The sequence below is a fragment of the Girardinichthys multiradiatus genome, chromosome 2 (genome assembly GCF_021462225.1).
Source record: "Girardinichthys multiradiatus isolate DD_20200921_A chromosome 2, DD_fGirMul_XY1, whole genome shotgun sequence".
NCBI lineage: Eukaryota > Metazoa > Chordata > Actinopteri > Cyprinodontiformes > Goodeidae > Girardinichthys > Girardinichthys multiradiatus.
In genome coordinates this window covers 20,828,455-20,841,082 of record NC_061795.1, presented here as the reverse complement: position 1 = coordinate 20,841,082, position 12,628 = coordinate 20,828,455, and the positions used below count along the sequence as shown (strand labels likewise).

General features: G+C 38.3%; 1 protein-coding gene and 1 long non-coding RNA gene across 2 annotated transcripts in view; one reads left to right on the top strand and one right to left on the bottom strand.

The window, feature by feature from the left end:
- LOC124881259 overlaps positions 1 to 12,628 on the top strand; it is a 65,252-nt gene that overhangs the window by 44,626 nt on the left and 7,998 nt on the right. The window lies entirely within an intron of this gene.
- Positions 718 to 12,628, bottom strand: part of LOC124880926 (FYVE, RhoGEF and PH domain-containing protein 6-like) — a 32,360-nt gene continuing 20,449 nt past the window's right edge. The window contains exons 6-21 of the mRNA XM_047386370.1: positions 11,663 to 11,811; positions 9,872 to 10,028; positions 9,656 to 9,743; positions 9,182 to 9,232; positions 8,372 to 8,430; positions 8,208 to 8,279; positions 7,979 to 8,047; positions 6,224 to 6,307; positions 6,034 to 6,113; positions 5,824 to 5,926; positions 5,563 to 5,712; positions 3,798 to 3,903; positions 3,564 to 3,643; positions 1,678 to 1,806; positions 1,440 to 1,579; positions 718 to 1,349 (exon numbers count right to left, since the gene is read on the bottom strand). Of these exons, the coding sequence (XP_047242326.1) occupies positions 1,313 to 1,349; positions 1,440 to 1,579; positions 1,678 to 1,806; positions 3,564 to 3,643; positions 3,798 to 3,903; positions 5,563 to 5,712; positions 5,824 to 5,926; positions 6,034 to 6,113; positions 6,224 to 6,307; positions 7,979 to 8,047; positions 8,208 to 8,279; positions 8,372 to 8,430; positions 9,182 to 9,232; positions 9,656 to 9,743; positions 9,872 to 10,028; positions 11,663 to 11,811 (1,554 nt within the window). The 3' untranslated portion in view covers positions 718 to 1,312. The remainder of the gene's footprint in view (positions 1,350 to 1,439; positions 1,580 to 1,677; positions 1,807 to 3,563; positions 3,644 to 3,797; positions 3,904 to 5,562; positions 5,713 to 5,823; positions 5,927 to 6,033; positions 6,114 to 6,223; positions 6,308 to 7,978; positions 8,048 to 8,207; positions 8,280 to 8,371; positions 8,431 to 9,181; positions 9,233 to 9,655; positions 9,744 to 9,871; positions 10,029 to 11,662; positions 11,812 to 12,628) is intronic.

The following is a 12,628-nucleotide window of genomic DNA, read 5'->3' as shown; positions in this document are numbered from 1 at the left end:
ATTCCACTTCACGATTGTGTCCCACTTGTTGTTGATTCTTCACAAAAAATAGAATTTTATATATTTATGTTTGAAGCCTGAAATGTGGCAAGAGGTTGAAAAGTTCAAGGGGGCCGAGTACTTTCGCAAGGCATTGTATGTCAAAAAAGCCAAAACACCAAACATTTGTTAGGGGTCAAATACTTTTTCACAGAATTTTATTTAAGAAATCTTTTGTTTGTAAAACTTAAAATGAGGCAAATAAAGCACCTGATTTAGCCAGGCCTAAATCAATTCCAGATGTGCTTGGACAGGTTCAGCACTGAATCCAGAATGTATGATTATTGAAATCTTTATTGTACACACCCGCCCCAAACAAAACTGCAACTGGTTTAAGGTATTCTTGGTACCAATTCATGTACTCATGTTGTGAAAGCACGATTTTACATGGTAGCAAATAAAATTGGCATTAGAAGTAAACATCGCCTTTGGCAGTTTCATGTTTAATACCTGCTTTTAGGCTAAGTAACTCTTTTTTCCTGTAACAACCTTTGCAACACAATACCTAAATTAAAATGCAAATTACACAAATACCCCCAAAATCTATGAATAGTTCCCTAAACCGCTGAGCATACAATGCAGTACTTTGTCATTATATTTTAATAAGGCAGCTGGAGTGGATCATTGCATAGAGTGCAGTAAAATGAACAACTATGACACAAAGAATTTAGGATTCAATTATCTACAGAAGTTTGACTTTTATTTGCTTTACAGTCAACTTGTATTTCACAGCTTACATGTCAGATTCCATATGTACATCCATCTAAGTGACTTAAGTGCAAAATATATTACAGTGAAGTTGTTTTTTACAGTGCGTCTTTGACCAATAGAACAAATGTGGGGCCCTGTGATATTTTTCTTAAACTTTGTCAACACGGTGTTAGGGAACAACAAGGAGCTACAACATGTAGGTGATTTGTTTTGACCTTTTTCAAAACTTGAACATAGATGCAGCAAAAATTATACTTCCAATATTTGTCAGAAATTGGCATCTATCATTAACAAATCTGATAAAGGGGATGGGCATGAAGAGACAAAAGCCTGAAATTACTGAATACTAATTATGTTAGAGTTAAAATGGTAAAAATCCTGGAGAAAACATTTCTCGTTCATATAAAAAAAACATTTACAAAAATTTTTAAAAAATCCAACATGAAAAATATTTTTTAAACTGAAACGGTGTCTCCAGATGATTTTTTTTAAATCTATGGAGCACTGAGGTAAAATACTTCCAAACCCGTTGACAAACCCACATAGAGATCCTCAACAGATGTTACAACACAACCGCCTCTTTGAATGAGTTGATCCATCTGTTCAAAAACAACCAAAAAATATTCTTGACATCATTTCTGTCTCAGTGTGTAACAATAAACAGCAATCACCTTTCGTGCTGTACGTACCTTTGCGCTGTTTGGACATCGTCTGCTTTAAAAATGTAGTAAAGTGTGTTTTTGTGGTAGAGCTTAAACTGCTGCTTCTGGGAAGAATCCACTTTTAACACAAAGCCCAACAGCGGTTGACTCTCTAAGGCTGCGACATCCTGGCGGTAGAACCAAAACGAAGGCAAACATCAGACCTGTTATAGTTCTGGTTAAGGTATACGTTTCTGACACTGCTGACACAGTTGGAGATGCATACCTCACTGGCAGCGTACGTGTACAGGACTTTGTCTTTAATGACGAACCACAGCCTTTTCCCCTGCTTTTTATTGCGCGTGGATCTCTGCAGATAACCACTCATGGAGGAATCATCTGTGTTTGCGGACACCTGAAACAAAGAACAGGCAGTCACATGAGTTTCCCATACTTAAGTAAAAATGCACTTGTGTTGTAACAAGATAAAAAGCAATTTTAGTGTCAGAACACTGAAACATCTGGTCTGAGCACACCATAGGAAAGAGTGTTGTCTATTTTCTAAACAGTGCCCTGTAGAAGTATTCATACATGTAATTGTTTTTTACATTTTCAATATATTTTATTTGCAAAAGACTGGACTCGGGGTTCACTGAGACAACTATAAAGAAAGATTTCACAGATATTACCTACAACTGAAAAATGCAAAGGGAACCCATCATTTCTGAAATCATCAACAAAAACATGAATAATGTTTGTGCCTTGTTTGCTACGGTCGACAGTTTAACAATCCCTCCTGAGTCTGTAGCTTCTGAACTCCCCTCTAATAAGGCCTGCAATGGATTTTCTAAACAACTTCTTTACTGAGAAAAATTCAGAAGGTTAGAAAGGCAGTCTGGAAATCAATATCAAGTCCGGTATCGATGAAACAATTCTACCGAATAAACTACAAAAACGTAGAAGAAATTATACATCAGCTAAGTTCCTCCACCTGCTGTCTCCATATTTTACCCACATAATGAAGTCATCCCTTTCTCAGGTGTTTTCCTCTAGGCCATGAAAACAGCCATTGTCAAACCACTTTTGAAAAGGAACAATCTGAAAAAGTTGCTAATGCCAAAAAAAACAACAACAAAAAAACAAGCCCATCTCAAACCTCCCATTTATCTCTAAGATTATTGAAAAGCTGTGTTTTAACAGTTAAATACCTTCCAAACAATGAGCAGCCACTTTGACATCTTCCAGTCAGGTTCCAGTGTACACCACAGTACTAAGACTGCCCTTGTCAAGGTGTTCAATAACATTTACATAAATGCAGACAATGGAGGAACCCCGGTGCTGGTATTATTGGACCTCAGCGCAGCATTAGACACTGTTGATTACAATATAATTATGGAGTGACTGGAGAAATGCGTTGGTCTTTCTGGTACAGCACTTGAGTCTTTGAGTCTTACTTTAAATATGGCTCCTTAAATTATAAAGTTTGCTGAGTCCTGGTCTATGACATAAAACTTCAACAAGTATACATTGAAATGTATGGTTGTTGTGTGACACAATGGGATATGACTACTCTGACAAAGCACTAGAGTCATATTCAGTAAATTAAAATATGCGTTCTGGTGAGACTGGTTCGTCAGATTAAAAGTACCCTCAGGTGACTGTGGCTCAGTTGGGGCGGTGGTTTTCTTAGAATCCTAAGGTTGTGGGTTCGAATTCAGATTCCTCCTGCTACTTGCTGACGTGCCCCTTGGCAAGGGACTTAATGTAGATAATGCCTACCGATCTGTGTAGGAATGTGTGTGTGTTTGTGAGTGCGAATGGGGGAATGTGGCTTTAATGTAAAGCATGTTGAGTGGTTTGTATGCCTGGAAAAGAGCTATGTAAGTTCAGTCCATTTTACCATTTACTTTAAAAATAACAACCTTAAAAGCAGGTATTGTACATTTACTGGTCTGATGTAATATTTTAATCCTAAATATTGTGTTTTTATTAACTGTAAGTGGAAAATCATCATAATTAACAGAAATAGAAGCTTGAAAACATAAGTCTGTGTGTAATTAATCTATATAATGTTACTATATAGATCATCTGAAAAAAATTAACTTTTTAATAATCTAATTTATTGAACTGTATATGAATAAAATGTCCTTCAGATCACAACAAAGCATTAACCTCTTTAAGTGCTGCTGGTATCCTCTTCTGCTTCCTTGTAAATGTCTTGCTTCCAAGTGTTGCTGATGAGACGATTTTACCTGATAAACAAAAAGGGGTTTAACTCTCAGAACATGTTTATGGACCTCCAGTGTCTTATCCACAAAGATCTGTCATGTTAAGTGTAGAAATGTAACAATGGCAATGTGTTGGCATCAGATTGCAAACAATGACTCTAAACATATCCAGGCTTACTTCTCTGTTGCTGAAGAATGAAGAAACACTGGTCACACACTCGTGCCGACTGGTTCTTTAGATATGCCAGACAATGTTTATTGGAGGAACAAGACTGGCAAACCACCTGAGGGGATGGAACAGCACAACAATTTCTGTCACATAACTGCTAATATTTTTGTTTAAGTACATTAAATGGTCAGCTTGGATTTTCTGAAGTGAAGAGCTGAGATGTTATTAGTAATAGTTCCCTTTCCTGTAGTAGAAAGATGTCATATCACCACAGCTTGTGGAAAAGTAAATAAAGCCTCTGAATGGTGGAAGCTAACAAGCTAGTCAAACGTATCTGTTTTAGCTGGCTTTAGTAATTTAAAGCAATTCAAACTGAAAATGTTCAGTGGTTTGGCATGCTATGTTAGTAGACATTAACCGTCTATAATTTCATAGCAGACCGTTGGTAGGTTTGGTGCTGTTTTGTTCAGTCAAATGACGTTAGCTTGTTAGCTTCAACCACTCAGAAGTTGTATTTGCTTTTCAGACAAGCTCACATTGAAATGCTGTCCTTTAATAACAGGTAAGAAACTAATTTCAACTACTTTACAGAACTGCACTTCAAAAAACTGAATGAACCCTTTAAGGTTTTCAGGGTTTCATGAACGGGTCTCAGATTCAGTGTCTTGTCAAAGTATTCATGGACCCTACAGACTTTTGTCATGTCACACAAACCACAGACTTCAATGTGTTTTAATGTGACTTCATGTAAAAAATCAACACATAGTAGTTAATAACTTAAGCAGCAGGAAAAAGATTATGCACAAATGAACAAATCTGGAAAGTGTGCATTTGTTTTCATTTGATCATCTGGAAGTCTTTTTGGGTATGTCTCTACCAGCTTTGTGTATGTAGCGACTGAAGTGTTTACCTTTTTTGCTATGAAAAATAATTCTTGATTGAAGAGAAAACAAATTTTTGAGTCATGCAGCAGATTTTTAATCGGATATAGGTCTGGACTATGACTGGACCATTTTAAAACATGATTATGCTTTGATCTAAACCTTTCCATTGCAGATCTGGATGTAGGTTAAAGGGTGTTGTCCTCATGGAAGGTGAACCTTTGTCCAATTCTGGAGCCTTTTGCAGACTCCAGGATTTCCCTGATTTTAGCTCCATCACTTTTCTTCTCAACTCTGATCAGCTTCCCTGTATCTGCTAGAGAAAAACATGCCTGCAGCATGATGCCGGCACCACAATGTTTCACAATGGTGGTGATGTGCAGTGTCTGGTTTCCTCCACACATCATTACAATGGTGCCTTCGTGCCATACGCTTTACATTTTCAGACAACTGATGAAGCTGTGCTCTGTAAGATATCTAAGGCTTGGGATATTGGTTTATAAACGAACATTGCATTAAACTTATCTAAAACTTCCCTAGTCTCTCTTCTGTGTTCCTTTGTCTTCATAGTTCTGTTTGTTAACAAATGTTCAATTGGTTGCACCAGATATTATTTAGATGTATTAGATTACGGTATGCACGATACCCACTTTTGATTTTCATTTGTACAAATATGTAACAACCATGAATCGCTTTCTTCCACTTCACACCTAAGCACCATCTGTGCTACGTTAAGTGGGTATGTGAATACTTTTGCAAGCCACTGTACAAATTTACTGTACAAATTAAAGAGTTTCATTATTCTTTTAAAAAGGTAATCTACACTTCTTATTTATCATGTTTGCCTCTGAAGGGTGGGAACATATAAAAAGAGCATGTGTTTGTCTCCAAACCTTTCCACATGCACGGCAGTGGTGTCTCCTCCACGTCAGGGTAAAGTCACAGGTGCAGATCATGCACATGGTGGTCCGTGGGTCTGGGATCCAAATGGGGGCTTTGGATCCCAAAGAAGCACCATCAACACTCAAATCCCCCAAATTTTCCTGAATGAAAGGAAAACAATGCATTTAAATTACCACTCACTGCTCAAACATGCACTCTGAAGTCTGAATGTTTAAATCACGGTAATAGTGTAGACTGAGACTTATTCTCACCTTAGCTGGGGTGTTGGTAGATATGAAGCTAACTTTCTTCTTTGTATATTCGCTGATAGTCGAGGAAATTGTCTTAAGCCATTCATCCCGCTCTGCGGCCGAACTTCAGAAAGAGAAAATGTAAAACCCTCTGCATAAACACAGCCAGAGTAATCTCATCTAGATGAAGGATATTACTCTAATGAGAACAAAAGCGTTTTCCTAACTTACCTTGCAGAGAGAATAAAGGACCGCTCCACACTTTCTATGTTCAGCTCATTCTGATAGGCCTCTTGACTGGGTTTGCTAACCTGTAATTTTTATCATTGTGAACGACAATAGCAGCATGAAGCTTATCTCTTCATAATATGAATGTGATTATATGAAAGCACAAGGATGAAGAGAAAGGCAAAGCGCTCACCTTCATCCCAGCCAGAGACAGCATGTTTTTAAGCTTGTACTGGCCTGACTGAACAGGGGTGGTATACAGCAACACGTCGTTAAGCTAAAAGACAAACAAAAAGAGGTTTTATGACATGTAATACAGATGAAGCAGAACAGATGCCCAAGATGTGACATTTTTCCCTCTCAGGTCGTGAACAGAGTAAGTATACTGGGGTTGGCAGCAGAATAACTGTTTTCTCCAAAGACTCACTGATAACAAGATACTTTGTTCCCCTAAGGGAAAGATTTAAAATATGGAATCATTACTTTAACAAAACGTTGAAGCTTTATTTACATATAAGATTTTTGTGTGGCTCTATTTAATGACGTGATTCTTATTATATGGTTATTAAACCATAAGGCCAACATTTTGGCAACTTTTCTGTTTGAATGTGCTTTTGCTTTGATCGATCAACTACTTTAGATGATTTGTCCCTGATCCTGTGTGGAAAAACAAGTCTATGACTTGAAAAGAATAGATGAGGTGGTTATAAAGTACCAACTCTTCTCTTTGACACATATCCGGTATGGTGGCTTCCACTAATTGGTTTGTTGTACCAGATGTTGTATGGACTTTCAGGGGGAAGGAGACATTTTTGTGGCTGGCAAGTTGAAGACGCCAAAAAGACACTTGCCATCTGAGGGACTTCCAGATCCATCACTCTCTTGAGATTGTTTAGAAAATATGTTGTCTGCATATGTCTGCTTCCCATCATGCCCTTTCGCCGACCAAAGGCTGCCTGAAGCAAGCCACTAAAATCTGTGCTGAGAGACATAAACTGTGGCTGTCTCTGTGTGAAGTGATCCCCCAAGGCAGACTCAAAGGACTTTGCGCCAATATTTCCCACCATAAACAGACGAGGGTGGGAAATATAGGAGATGAGGGGCTGCAGCTTGCTGCCAGCTTGTGACTCCTGGACGAGGAGAGACCAACGTCTTCGGGACTGATGGGATTGTTTATATCATTGGCCAGCAGGAGTCAAGGACACAAGAGGTCCACTGGGATGGAAGTGTAGCCTGTTTTCCTGTTGCAATCTGGTCTCCATTCCTTTAGGAGATAGCTGAATATCAGATAAGGGTCTTGGGAAAGTCTGATAGTTCTTAAAGCTTGAATCGTTTGAGTAAGTTGCCAATTCATTCATTATTCTAGTTAAAGCCCTCTACATATATTCTGATTGATTTTCATTGTTGGTTTTTATGTTTGTGTTAATCTGTTTTGTTAATTCTGTTTTTCATCAGTTAATATCTGTAAATATAGATCAGTTTGATTAATAACACATTAACACTTGATTTTTTTCATTTAGTTTAGATGAGTTTTTTCACCAGTGGTGGAATATAAATCATAGCACTAAAACTGAATAAAATCTTATGAAACATTTAACAATTGATAGTGCAATAGGGAAGGACAATAATTCACATCCAATTGATAATTAGATCATTTAGTAAATAGGTAAATACATGAGACTGCATTACTTATTAATTTTATGGTAATATAATTCAAAATAGCTCTAAAATACAAGACAGAGAGTTGAGGAATTAAAAAGGAACATGGATTAATTTGGCCGGTTTTCACCATGGGAGCCTCTGTGGTGCTTTGAAAAGAGTCATTCTCAAGGTTGGGAGCTTTGCTCTAATGATGTTCTGCTGGACTGGTTTGTGCAGCTTTAAACAATGCGTGTTTACAGTACTCGTTATGAAAACAAATACAAAAGGAGGTAGTTGTGTACTCTACCAGGAAGAACATTCTGGGCTGCATGACCTTCCTGGACAGCTTCATCAGGACACCCTCTTTGATGAAGAGCTGGAGCATAAAATCAACAAATTAATTTAAAAAAGAAGGTTAAACATAGATTTATTCAATGCAGCTGCTTTGGTCAAACAGTCGTGACAGATTTGACACTTCAGAAAGACTTTAATCACAAAGTTATGTGAAGACTAAAACGGATTCTTTAGTGCTTTACCCGTCCTGGTTGGACGATCTCGTGGTTGCCGTTCAAACGACACTGAACCTGAATCAGCTTCTGGAAGTTATCCTTGAATAAAACAAACATGGATAAGTGACATTTACAGGCATTACATGAATATGTTAATAACACTGCCTTAAATGTTTAGACACTGCTCTCACCCCATGTTTCATGATGTCATTGGCATGATTGGCCACTTCTTTCACAAGAGCAAGGGCAGCTAATTGGATTAAAGATAAAAGTGTTTTAACTCGTGTTTTCAGATTTGATTTGTTGATCCTATGCAGTGATCAACATACAGCACCTTCCTAAAGCACTCATGGCCCTTGACACATTTTGTGTGACAGAATAACACAAAGTAGCACATAAATGAGATGTTCAAGAGAAAGGACACATGGTTTTGACTCTTTTTTTCTAATTAAGAATCCAGAAAGTGTTGTGTGCTTTTTTATTCAGTTCATTTCATGCGGACCCTCCTGAATAAAATCCAGTAAAACCAACTGCCTTCACAAGTTATGTGATTAGTCATTTTTAAAAACACACAGCAGGATGGACAGGGTTGATGGGAAGATGGATGAAGCCAAATAATGGGACAATCCTTGAAAAACATCTGTTAGAAGCAGCACTGACTTGAGACTGGGGGTAGAGGTTTATCTTCCAACAGGAAAATACCCCTTAACGTACAGAAAGAGCTACAGCGGAAGGGTTAATATCAAATTTCATGAGCTAGAATGGTCCAGTCAAAGTCCAGACCTAAATCCAATTGATCCAATCCAATCCTAAACGTCTTGAGGTTCACCGACATTTTCCTTCCACCTCATGATTATGGACCAACACATAAAATCCCAATATTAAACATTTCAGTTTGTAGCTGTAATGGGACATAATGGGAAAAAGTTCAAGGGATATGAATACTATAGCAAAGCGCTGTATGTTTCATGTTACACAATAAAGCACAACTGTGAGTTTACCTTCAGTGTCTTTGTGGTCATCTGCGTCTTCTGACAGATTCTTTAGGTAATCTGCAAAAGGAAAGAACACATTTTAGATTTGGGATCAACTATGAAGGCATATGAATGGAAAACTTCGATTTTCACTCCAGGTTTAAAGTAATCGCCTTTCTGTGATGTAAATTCCACGAATGTTTAGGAAATGCAATCCTGGATCAAAAGAGTCTGCAGGTGCTTATGTAATGTAATTACACAACAGTGACGTAGAGAACATTTTCGACCTGATCCATTCCCCTAAACACTTCTAAAGCTCCTGTTATGTCACCAAATCTGATTTGGCCAGCTCTTTAAAAATCTTATATGTGGACTACGTAGGCCTTCTTGTATGTTTTGGACACTAGAGGGCAGCATGGCATAGAAAGTGATACCTTAAGGTATGAATGAATGAAGACCTTACGACTCACGATTTTTAAAAAAGACAGGTTTTATATGTACCTGTGAGCAGCAGCTGGTACTGAGGAATTCTCTGAATTGGCTTCAGCAGGTAATGCTTTACAGCCAAATTGGCACAGCGAGGACTCGCCTTAAAAAAAAAAAAGAAAAAGAAAAGATTATTCATTATCATACCCTGACATAAACTATGAAATGTCACCAACATAGACACACCTCCTCAAAAAGGAAAAATGAAACAGGTTTGGCCGGCAAGATTACCTCAAAGTCTTTCACCACAGCGCCAAATGCAGGGTTCTTTTTACTATGCTCTTCCAGTAGGGCCACATTCTTGTCGAACTCGCTGATGTATGTGGAGTACATCTTTAGATAGGGCCCTTTCTTCAAGAAGATGTCAGCCACCTGGGAGCTCTCATTCCTGTGCACAAGACAAACCGGGTCAACTTGATCTAAGGATGTGGATGCCTGAAGTTCCAGTGTTTTTATAAACTACAAGCATAAAAATGCAACTTTTACAGGAAAACTTTAGAGTCCGATAACTTTATTTTGTAACAGGTGCAACGATTTACACTTGTGTTAAAAATAATAGCAGTGTGTTCAAAGAAGGTGAGTAAAACCGAGATTCTTAAAACACCTTTTATTTTTCTGCATGCAACTACAGCGGCAGCATGGCACAACCTACTTTAAAGCAAAACATGAAGAGAAATGTACCAAATTTGTTCTCAATCTACAACAAGTGAGAAAAATGGAATATTAGACTGTTCAAATATACCAGTATCTGCAGATTTCTTTAAAAACTCAAAGATTTAAGCTGAAAATGCTTCAATATTTAGGTGTCCTAGTTATCTCTGATCTAATATTTGTCTATCCACTGTTTCTGAGAACTCCTTTAAATCTGTGTTGCATAGAGTCAAGCAGGTATTCTAGCCCAAGACAATTGGACTATGTTCCGCAAGTCCTCTACAGTTCTTGGTCCTGCCTCAGAAACATCATGTTTGATGTCATCCCACCCGTTTTCTAATGCAGCAACGTTCAGCCCTTCTACAACTTTAAATTTGTTGGTCAACAACCTATATGCTGCTTGCTTGCTGACATTTTGGGGATTGTTGTCTTGCTGAAATGCCTATTTCTATACATTAGCTTTCCAGCGTAAGGCAACATGGCCTCTTTTAAGTATTTTGTACCAGCTTGAAATGATGATGCCTGGTATGCAATAAAAACCTTTATTGCACGAGAAACATTTCCATGTTATGATGGCTGAACCACCATGCTTCACAGTGAACTGTTGCCTTAATTCAATGTTTTCAGGTTGCCTCACACACCATCATTGGCCTTTAGGTCCAAAAAGAACAATCTTGCTTTATCAATCCATAAAATGCTGCACAATTTCTCTCTAGGCCAGTAAGTGTGTTCTTTGGGAAATCATAACCTCTTCAGCATGTTTTTTCTACCTTGGCAGGGTTTCTAGCTTACAACTTGGCTTAGGGACCCTCTAGTTCTGATAGTCCTGCCCAGGAATTGTAGACCTTCTTTGACCCCTCTTGGAGCTTATCATTGGCTGAGTCTTTGCCTTGCTGGCTGTTCTTAGATTCAAATGGTAGTTGTCCACTTTCTTTCCTAATTGTATGGTCTTCGCTTAAAAGCATTTGAGATCATTTTACCTGGGCATATCATTTTCTGCAATTCTTCATCTGTTTTCCTCTTTCTGTCAAAGTAGGCTACTTTTCTGCCTTCATCTTCAAACAACGGCAACCTGTTTTTTCACAGAATAGATGACCTCACTGATTGAACTCCACATGTATTCAGAAAACACAACTCCATCTCCTTTCAGCTAATGATTCAAACACACAGAACCAATGGCATGCAAGTCTAGTCCTGCATTACACCCATTGGCAAAATGTAAAAATATTACTAGAAATATTTATATATGTATACTAGATCTGGTTAGTGATTTTGGACTGATATTAATCTGAACACAACCGGTGCTATAAAGCCTGGCATTTGGTGGAATTCACTGCCTTAAATAGATTTGATTATAAAGTGATGTTATACCACTTGGCAACTCTCTGCGTCAGCTCCTTAAGCAAGTCTTTGTTGAGTTCATACAACTGAGGGAGGTAGTACAGGATCTGATTGAGAAGACGTTCCTCAATCACCGGCTTCCCGTTCTGAGATGCCTTGCGCACGGCTTCACGGAAATCCTGTAGGTTAGAGAGAATGACAACATTCAACCCTGGAATTCGCATGCAAGTACGCACAGAAAGACAAGGCTGTGCTAAATAATGGGGTTTTAGGCCTGGTGTTATATTACTTTAGAGGTTCAGGAATTGTACTCCCTGCAAATCACTGAACATTGCCTTGAAACTATGACTCAGACATCCTAAAGTTTTCAGTTTAAAAGATGACTAAAGAGGAACTCTTCTGACCCAAGCTGATACACATTAGGAAGTCTTATATTTCCCCAAACTATGAATCAGGACTGAAGCGAGAAAGCAGAGAAGCCAGAGGCACCACTGAGCAAATCAGATGATGTGGAGTCTTTTACATGGTTTATAGGGCAGGTGCCAAACAAACAGCTCCTGTGGTGATCATTTGCGGCTCAAACAGTTGATGCAGATAAAGTTGGGTAACGTGGAAATGATGTGGTAGCTAACTAGAAAAACCGTTAATGTTTCAGGGGATAAAAAAAGGATGACTCTGCAGAGAGTTCAGATAACAGAGTTAATCATTCTGATAAAACTGCGCGCAGCCCAAAACAAGGCGAGCAAAAGGCTGCAGTGTTCAGTTTGGAGGATTTTGACATTTTTTTTCTCCAAACATTGTTTAGACCTGAATATGTGACTGTTTTGCATTACTGGACACCCTTCCTCCACAGACAACAGGGACTTAACCACTTCCTGTTCATGCACTCATGATTCACTCCAACTATGCTCTCATTTCATGACCTTTTTTCTGCAAATATCTTCTCATTTGGTTGCACGCCTTTGTCTTAAAAATAGGGATGTAAAAAACAATAAA